The sequence below is a fragment of the Dendrobates tinctorius genome, unplaced genomic scaffold (assembly GCF_039654945.1).
Source record: "Dendrobates tinctorius isolate UK_male_01 unplaced genomic scaffold, ASM3965494v1 ptg000018l, whole genome shotgun sequence".
NCBI lineage: Eukaryota > Metazoa > Chordata > Amphibia > Anura > Dendrobatidae > Dendrobates > Dendrobates tinctorius.
Window position 1 is genome coordinate 14,657,156 of NW_027361686.1, and position 9,848 is coordinate 14,667,003.

Below are 9,848 nucleotides of genomic sequence, written 5' to 3' on the forward strand. Positions count from 1 at the left end.
GTACAGTGCCACGATCCTGTCATCTTTGTACAGTGCCACGATCCTGTCATCTTTGTACAGCGGCACGATCCTGTCATCTTTGTACAGGGGCACGATCCTGTCCTCTTTGTACAGCGGCACGATCCTGTCATCTTTGTACAGGGACACGATCCTGTCATCTTTGTACAGCGGCACGATCCTGTCATCTTTGTACAGCGGCATGATCATGTCATCTTTGTATAGGGGGCACAATCCTGTCATCTTTGTACAGCAGCACGATCCTGTCATCTTTGTACAGGGGCACGATCCTGTCATCTTTGTAGAGTGCCACGATCCTGTCATCTTTGTATAGGGGCACAATCCTGTCATCTTTGTATAGGGGGCATGATCCTGTCATCTTTATATAGGGGCACGATCCTGTCATCTTTGTACAGCGGCACGATCCTGTCCTCTTTGTACAGGGACACGATCCTGTCATCTTTGTACAGCGGCACAATCCTGTCATCTTTGTACAGCGGCATGATCATGACATCTTTGTATAGGGGGCACAATCCTGTCATCTTTGTACAGCAGCACGATCCTGTCATCTTTGTACAGGGGCACGATCCTGTCATCTTTGTACAGTGCCACGATCCTGTCATCTTTGTATAGGGGCACGATCCTGACATCTTTGTATAGGGGGCATGATCCTGTCATCTTTATATAGGGGCACAATCCTGTCATCTTTGTACAGCGGCACAATCCTGTCATCTTTGTACAGCGCCACGATCCTGTCATCTTTGTACAGCAGCACGATCCTGTCATCTTTGTACAGGGGCACGATCCTGTCATCTTTGTACAGTGCCACGATCCTGTCATCTTTGTACAGTGCCACGATCCTGTCATCTTTGTACAGCAACACGATCCTGTCATCTTTGTACAGGGGCACGATCCTGTCATCTTTGTACAGTGCCACGATCCTGTCCTCTTTGTACAGGGGCAAGATCCTGTCATCTTTGTACAGTGCCACGATCCTGTCCTCTTTGTACAGCGGCACGATCCTGTCATCTTTGTACAGGGACACGATCCTGTCATCTTTGTACAGCGGCACGATCCTGTCATCTTTGTACAGCGGCATGATCATGTCATCTTTGTATAGGGGGCACAATCCTGTCATCTTTGTACAGCAGCACGATCCTGTCATCTTTGTACAGGGGCACGATCCTGTCATCTTTGTAGAGTGCCACGATCCTGTCATCTTTGTATAGGGGCACAATCCTGTCATCTTTGTATAGGGGGCATGATCCTGTCATCTTTATATAGTGGCACGATCCTGTCATCTTTGTACAGCGGCACGATCCTGTCCTCTTTGTACAGGGACACGATCCTGTCATCTTTGTACAGCGGCACGATCCTGTCATCTTTGTACAGCGGCATGATCATGACATCTTTGTATAGGGGGCACAATCCTGTCATCTTTGTACAGCAGCACGATCCTGTCATCTTTGTACAGGGGCACGATCCTGTCATCTTTGTACAGTGCCACGATCCTGTCATCTTTGTATAGGGGCACAATCCTGTCATCTTTGTATAGGGGGCATGATCCTGTCATCTTTATATAGGGGCACAATCCTGTCATCTTTGTACAGTGGCACGATCCTGTCATCTTTGTACAGCGCCACGATCCTGTCATCTTTGTACAGCAGCACGATCCTGTCATCTTTGTACAGGGGCACGATCCTGTCATCTTTGTACAGTGCCACGATCCTGTCATCTTTGTATAGGGGTACGATCCTGTCATCTTTGTATAGGGGCACGATCCTGTCATCTTTATATAGGGGCACGATCCTGTCATCTTTGTACAGCGGCACGATCCTGTCATCTTTGTACAGCGCCACGATCCTGTCATCTTTGCACAGCAGCACGATCCTGTCATCTTTGTACAGGGGCACGATCCTGTCATCTTTGTACAGGGGCACGATCCTGTCATCTTTGTACAGTGCCACAATCCTGTCATCTTTGTATAGGGGCACGATCCTGTCATCTTTGTACAGGGGCACGATCCTGTCATCTTTGTACAGTGCCACGATCCTGTCATCTTTGTATAGGGGCACGATCCTGTCATCTTTGTATAGGGGGCATGATCCTGTCATCTTTATATAGGGGCACAATCCTGTCATCTTTGTACAGCGGCACGATCCTGTCATCTTTGTACAGCGCCACGATCCTGTCATCTTTGTACAGCAGCACGATCCTGTCATCTTTGTACAGGGGCACGATCCTGTCATCTTTGTACAGTGCCACGATCCTGTCATCTTTGTATAGGGGTACGATCCTGTCATCTTTGTATAGGGGCACGATCCTGTCATCTTTATATAGGGGCACGATCCTGTCACCTTTGTACAGGGGCACGATCCTGTCATCTTTGTATATTGGGCACGATCCTGTCATCTTTGTACAGTGGCGCGATCCTGTCATCTTTGTACAGGGGCGCGATCCTGTCATCTTTGTACAGGGGCGCGATCCTGTCATCTTTGTACAGGGGCGCGATCCTGTCATCTTTGTAGAGGGGGCACGATTCTGTCATCTTTGTACAGGGGCACGATCCTGCTATCTTTGTACAGCTGCACGATCCTGTCATCTTTGTACAGGGGCACGATCCTGTCATCTTTGTACAGGGACACGATCCTGTCATCTTTGTACAGCGGCACGATCCTGTCATCTTTGTACAGCGGCATGATCCTGTCATCTTTGTATAGGGGGCACAATCCTATCATCTTTGTACAGCAGCACGATCCTGTCATCTTTGTACAGGGGCACGATCCTGTCATCTTTGTACAGTGCCATGATCCTGTCATCTTTGTATAGGTGCACGATCCTGTCATCTTTGTATAGGGGGCATGATCCTGTCATCTTTATATAGGGGCACTATCCTGTCATCTTTGTACAGTGGCACGATCCTGTCATCTTTGTACAGCGCCACGATCCTGTCATCTTTGTACAGCAGCACGATCCTGTCATCTTTGTACAGGGGCACGATCCTGTCATCTTTGTACAGTGCCACGATCCTGTCATCTTTGTATAAGGGTATGATCCTGTCATCTTTGTATAGGGGCACGATCCTGTCATCTTTGTACAGCGGCACGATCCTGTCACCTTTGTACAGGGGCACGATCCTGTCATCTTTGTATATTGGGCACGATCCTGTCATCTTTGTACAGGGGCGCGATCCTGTCATCTTTGTACAGCGGCGCGATCCTGTCATCTTTGTACAGGGGCGCGATCCTGTCATCTTTGTACAGGGGCGCGATCCTGTCATCTTTGTACAGGGGCGCGATCCTGTCATCTTTGTACAGGTGCGCGATCCTGTCATCTTTGTAGAGGGGGCACGATTCTGTCATCTTTGTACAGGGGCACGATCCTGTCATGTTTGTACAGCGGCACGATTCTGTCATCTTTGTACAGGGGCACGATCCTGCTATCTTTGTACAGGGACACGATCCTGTCATCTTTGTACAGGGGCACGATCCTGTCATCTTTGTATAGGGTCACGATCCTGTCATCTTTGTACAGGGGCACGATCCTGTCATCTTTGTATAGGGGCACGATCCTGTCATCTTTGTACAGGGTCACGATCCTGTCATCTTTGTACAGTGCCACGATCCTGTCATCTTTGTACAGTGCCACGATCCTGTCATCTTTGTACAGCAGCACGATCCTGTCATCTTTGTACAGTGCCACGATCCTGTCATCTTTGTATAGGGGCATGATCCTGTCATCTTTGTATAGGGGGCACGATCCTGTCATCTTTATATAGGGGCACGATCCTGTCATCTTTGTACAGCGGCACGATCCTGTCATCTTTGTATATTGGGCACGATCCTGTCATCTTTGTACAGGGGCGCGATCCTGTCATCTTTGTACAGTGGCGCGATCCTGTCATCTTTGTACAGGGGCGCGATCCTGTCATCTTTGTACAGGGGCGCGATCCTGTCATCTTTGTACAGGGGCGCGATCCTGTCATCTTTGTACAGGTGCGCGATCCTGTCATCTTTGTAGAGGGGGCACGATTCTGTCATCTTTGTACAGGGGCACGATCCTGCTATCTTTGTACAGCTGCACGATCCTGTCATCTTTGTACAGGGGCACAATCCTGTCATCTTTGTACAGGGACACGATCCTGTCATCTTTGTACAGCGGCACGATCCTGTCATCTTTGTACAGCGGCATGATCCTGTCATCTTTGTATAGGGGGCACAATCCTATCATCTTTGTACAGCAGCAAGATCCTGTCATCTTTGTACAGGGGCACGATCCTGTCATCTTTGTACAGTGCCACGATCCTGTCATCTTTGTATAGGGGCACGATCCTGTCATCTTTGTATAGGGGGCATGATCCTGTCATCTTTATATAGGGGCACTATCCTGTCATCTTTGTACAGTGGCACGATCCTGTCATCTTTGTACAGCGCCACGATCCTGTCATCTTTGTACAGCAGCACGATCCTGTCATCTTTGTACAGGGGCACGATCCTGTCATCTTTGTACAGTGCCACGATCCTGTCATCTTTGTATAAGGGTATGATCCTGTCATCTTTGTATAGGGGCACGATCCTGTCATCTTTGTACAGCGGCACGATCCTGTCACCTTTGTACAGGGGCACGATCCTGTCATCTTTGTATATTGGGCACGATCCCGTCATCTTTGTACAGGGGCGCGATCCTGTCATCTTTGTACAGCGGCGCGATCCTGTCATCTTTGTACAGGGGCGCGATCCTGTCATCTTTGTACAGGGGCGCGATCCTGTCATCTTTGTACAGGGGCGCGATCCTGTCATCTTTGTACAGGTGCGCGATCCTGTCATCTTTGTAGAGGGGGCACGATTCTGTCATCTTTGTACAGGGGCACGATCCTGTCATGTTTGTACAGCGGCACGATTCTGTCATCTTTGTACAGGGGCACGATCCTGCTATCTTTGTACAGGGACACGATCCTGTCATCTTTGTACAGGGGCACGATCCTGTCATCTTTGTATAGGGTCACGATCCTGTCATCTTTGTACAGGGGCACGATCCTGTCATCTTTGTATAGGGGCACGATCCTGTCATCTTTGTACAGGGTCACGATCCTGTCATCTTTGTACAGTGCCACGATCCTGTCATCTTTGTACAGTGCCACGATCCTGTCATCTTTGTACAGCAGCACGATCCTGTCATCTTTGTACAGTGCCACGATCCTGTCATCTTTGTATAGGGGCATGATCCTGTCATCTTTGTATAGGGGGCACGATCCTGTCATCTTTATATAGGGGCACGATCCTGTCATCTTTGTACAGCGGCACGATCCTGTCATCTTTATATAGGGGCACGATCCTGTCACCTTTGTACAGGGGCACAATCCTGTCATCTTTGTATATTGGGCACGATCCTGTCATCATTGTATAGGGGCACGATCCTGTCATCTTTGTATAGGGGGCACGATCCTGTCATCTTTATATAGGGGCACGATCCAGTCATCTTTGTACAGCGGCACGATGCTGTCATCTTTATATAGGGGCACAATTCTGTCATCTTTGTATAGCGGCAGGATTCTGTCACCTTTGTACAGGGGCACGATCCTGTCATCTTTGTATATTGGGCACGATCCTGTCATCTTTGTACAGGGGTGCGATCCTGTCATCTTTGTACAGCGGCGCGATCCTGTCATCTTTGTACAGGGGCGCGATCCTGTCATCTTTGTACAGGGGCGCGATCCTGTCATCTTTGTACATTGGCGCGATCCTGTCATCTTTGTACAGGGGCGCGATCCTGTCATCTTTGTACAGGGGCGTGATCCTGTCATCTTTGTACAGGGGCGCGATCCTGTCATCTTTGTACAGGGGCGCGATCCTGTCATCTTTGTACAGGGGCGCGATCCTGTCATGTTTGTAGAGGGGGCACGATTCTGTCATCTTTGTACAGGGGCACGATCCTGTCATCTTTGTATATTGGGCACGATCCTGTCATCTTTGTACAGGGGCGCGATCCTGTCATCTTTGTACAGGGGCGCGATCCTGTCATCTTTGTACAGGGGCGCGATCCTGACATCTTTGTACAGGGGTGCGATCCTGTCATCTTTGTACAGGGGCGCGATCCTGTCATCTTTGTAGAGGGGGCACTATTCTGTCATCTTTGTACAGCGGCATGATCCTGTCATCTTTGTACAGGGGCACGATCCTGTCATCTTTGTACAGGGGCGCGATCCTGTCATCTTTGTACAGCGGCACGATCCTGTCATCTTTGTCCAGCGTCACGATCCTGTCATCTTTGTACAGGGGCACGATCCTGTCATCTTTGTACAGGGGCACGATCCTGTCATCTTTGTATATGGGCACGATCCTATCATCTTTGTACAGAAATTGTATTTTGTATAATTTTTTATTTATTAGAAGTACAAAACATAATAATTAAAATGTTTGTTTTTTTTCCCCACTAGGGGCACTGCAAGATCTGAACCATGCAGTAGAATTGAGTAAAGGAATGGGGATCGCAGGACGTCAAGCTCTGGTCCAAAGAGGACTAATATTACGGCTAAAAGGAAAAGATGAAGAAGCTAGAGAGGACTTCCAGAAAGCTGCACAGCTAGGAAGTGACTTTGCCAGACAGCAGTTAGTGCTACTAAACCCATATGCTGCTCTCTGTAACCGCATGTTAAGGGACATGGTGCAGAAACTGCAGGAGTCGGACATCCAGGACTGATAACAGTCTGGGTTTAAAGGCAGTCTGTCACCTCCGGACGTGTATGACCTATTAATATGGGCATACAGGTAATAGGAATGTTACCCTAGTTCTACCTGTATGCCTCATACTGATAGTCTTGTTTTGGAGAAATGTTATATTCTTTCTTTATGGTAATGATTTCTTCCAGGCTTCGGGGCGTGAGGTGCCTGTAAGAAATCCCTGCCTCCTGTCCTCATTACAATACTACCCCTCTCATCAGCGTCAATTATGGCCCCGGAAACCTGCGCCTGCACCCTGCACTCCCTCAGAAATACATCCCTCATCCTCACTTCTGTGAGCACTGTATTCAGGGATCTTCTGCGCAGGCGACTTGCGCTCCTGTGACCTCTGGTGTGAGCCCCGATAAGGTGCTCTCCCCACTTTCTCCCTGCATAGTCATCACCACGTACATGGGTCGCCCTCACACCCAGGGCGGCAGGGTACTCGGTACCGGGCCCGCGGATCTCTAAGAGGGGGTTGTTGTCACGGCAGCTATGGCCCAGTCCGTGGCCCTGAGCGCCCATTGTAATTAGCGGAAATGTTCATTGAATGATTCGTGACACCACCTGTGGTGTTCGGCAATGAAAATGTTAAGCCGACGCTGCAGACAGATCCTCTGGGACAGATGGTGTGGTGCAGCAAGGATGTTGTGGCCCTCCACAGGTAGGACAGTAGTCCCAGGGCAGTGTAGGTGTAGAAATCGGGGAAAGACATAGATGGTGCAGTGTCAGGCACAGAGATGTAGCAGTGCTGGGAGTGTTGGCGCAGGAATAAGCGTAGGACACCAGGGCATGTAGTTCCAAAGCTTTACTCACAGTCTGTTGTGCATACAGGTGCCCGCTTCTGTGCCGTGTTTTCCGGGTCCGGGGCTCAGTCAACCTCCAAGCTAGATGAAGCACTCCATTCCAACACTCCGCCAACATGTGCCTTTCCTGAATGTCTCCCTTTTTGCGCCTATAGTGAAGTACTCTCAGTACTGAGTTACACTGGAGTTCCTCCTGTCAGATGTTCCTATGAACTCTACTTGTACAGCAGACAGCTGTAGCCTGCTTCGGGGACTCCTTGCTACTAACTCCCGGCTCACTCACATTGCTGTTGTGCCCCCAAGTCTTGTGTGGGAATAAAGTGGTGACAACTTCTATTCCCCTGGTGTCTGCTGCAGGACCATTAGTATCCATACAACCTCAGGGACCGGACCCTGGCCTTGCGCTGTGAACTTGGGAAGGTTTCTGCTCTAACCCTAATCCTCAGTCCTCCTTTTCTCCTTACGTTCCGTCCAAATCTATCTTTCTTATAAAGAGTCAGGCTTTCCATCAATGTCTCTTTCCTGTGCCAGCAGACCCAGGTCACTGAGGTCCGCTGCAGCACTTCCTTCCTCCATCCCACTCCGGGGATCTTCCCTCTCCTTCTGACCCCATCAGACCGACTAAATCCTAAACTCTTCCCAATCTTTTGGTGCAGACTAAGCTCCACCCACCTCCCAGCACTCTTCATATTCGAAGCAGAGAGCCACCAAAGGGTGCTTTGCTACACTACTATGTTGTGTGGGATGCAGGTGTTGGAGTGTCATCAGGTGTCCCCACCTTACCCGAATGGTGGGGTACCACACCTCAGGAGGAGGTGCAGTACCTCTGTGGTGACTGAACTTTCAGGGGCGCCACATACAGATGGTTCCTAGCAATGACTATGCAGGGAGGAATTGGGGACAGCATCTTATTGCCGCGCACACCGAAGGTCACAGTGACTCGCCGACACAGAAGATCCCTGAATACAGAGCCACAGAAGGGAGGATGAGGTAAGTATGTCTGAAGGGAGTGCAGGGCGCAGGATTCCGGGGCCGTGGTTGACGCTCATGGGAAGGGAGTAGTACTGTAATGAGGACAGGGGGCGATGATTTCTTCCTGGCACCGAGCCTGGGTGAAATCAATAATATAAAGACAGAATGTAACATTTCACAGCAACAAGACCATTAATATGAGGCATACAGGTTGGACTAGTAACATTTTTATTACCTGTATGCCCATAGTAAAAAGTCATATACGTCACGGGGGGGGGGGGGGGGGTGACAGATCAGGGAACCTGTCATCAAGTTCTTCGACCCCAGACTAATGTAATCGAGATATTGTCCCTTTAATGTTGATCATGCCCATATCTTTGTTTTATAAGTCCGAGTCTCCATTTTATAGAAATTCATCTGTAAATTTCTATGTAAATGATCCACAAATATTGGGGCTTTGTCCTTTCTGTAGCCACCCTTCCCCTTTCTCTGGCCACCTGACAGCTCACTCTTCTCTGTCACCTGGTCGTTCACCCTACTCAAGATTTTGGTCATTAACAGTTGTTCCCAGAGGCATGTGCAGATTGATAGTCGTGCTCTCGCAACATCATCCGGATTTTACTGCACATGTGCCACCCAAAATGAGGGCGCTTGTATTAGATCTCAAAGAAAGGAAAATAGTCTCCAGCGATGAAATGATCCACTTTCGAAGTAGAATAAAAAACTAATTTTTATTAGAACCACCTAAAAGCATGCAACCAGTGTGGGTAACAGAAAAACAAAAGGGTCCAAGTGTGTGAAACCAACACATTTCAGCAACAAGCCTTAATCATGGTGTACATAAAACTGGAAAAAAGGTTTTTTTTTTATATATATATCCTGTTCATGGATACAGCAGGTGGGAAAAAATCAAGTTGAAAAACACAGGAGGGAAATTAACCCTATAGTAGCCCAACATGCAGGATATATAAAGGTTTATGGTGGAAGAAACAGATACAAAAAACTATATTAATAACAGTGTATACAGCAACACATTAAAAACACTGAAATAGTACATATTAATGATGGAAAGAATACAAAAACTCAAAAATACTGAAGAATTAAATCTTGCCTAGAAAGTTATACCCATTGGAACTCTTGTATGTAATTTAAAAATCCAGAAGGATTCTGTTTCAAATTTTTCTTTTATAGCAAGTTGTCAGCTATAGTGTACAGCTGACAGCTGCTGGATTGTCACTTGTATGGGGAGGCTATTCTCTTATATCTCAGGTCAGTAAAAAGACATATTGGCGGCCATTAAGGGGTTAAACCCTTTTGATGTATTTGGTCTTTATATTCCCTCACTGAATGTGGA

The 9,848-nt window shown here is 48.2% G+C and overlaps 1 protein-coding gene across 1 annotated transcript in view; it reads left to right on the forward strand.

The window, feature by feature from the left end:
- TTC36 (tetratricopeptide repeat domain 36) overlaps window positions 1-9,616 on the forward strand; it is a 30,897-nt gene extending 21,281 nt beyond the window's left edge. The window contains exon 3 of the mRNA XM_073566484.1: window positions 6,434-9,616. Within this exon, the coding sequence (XP_073422585.1) occupies window positions 6,434-6,696 (263 nt within the window). The 3' untranslated portion in view covers window positions 6,697-9,616. The remainder of the gene's footprint in view (window positions 1-6,433) is intronic.
- Window positions 9,617-9,848: the final 232 nt, after the last annotated feature.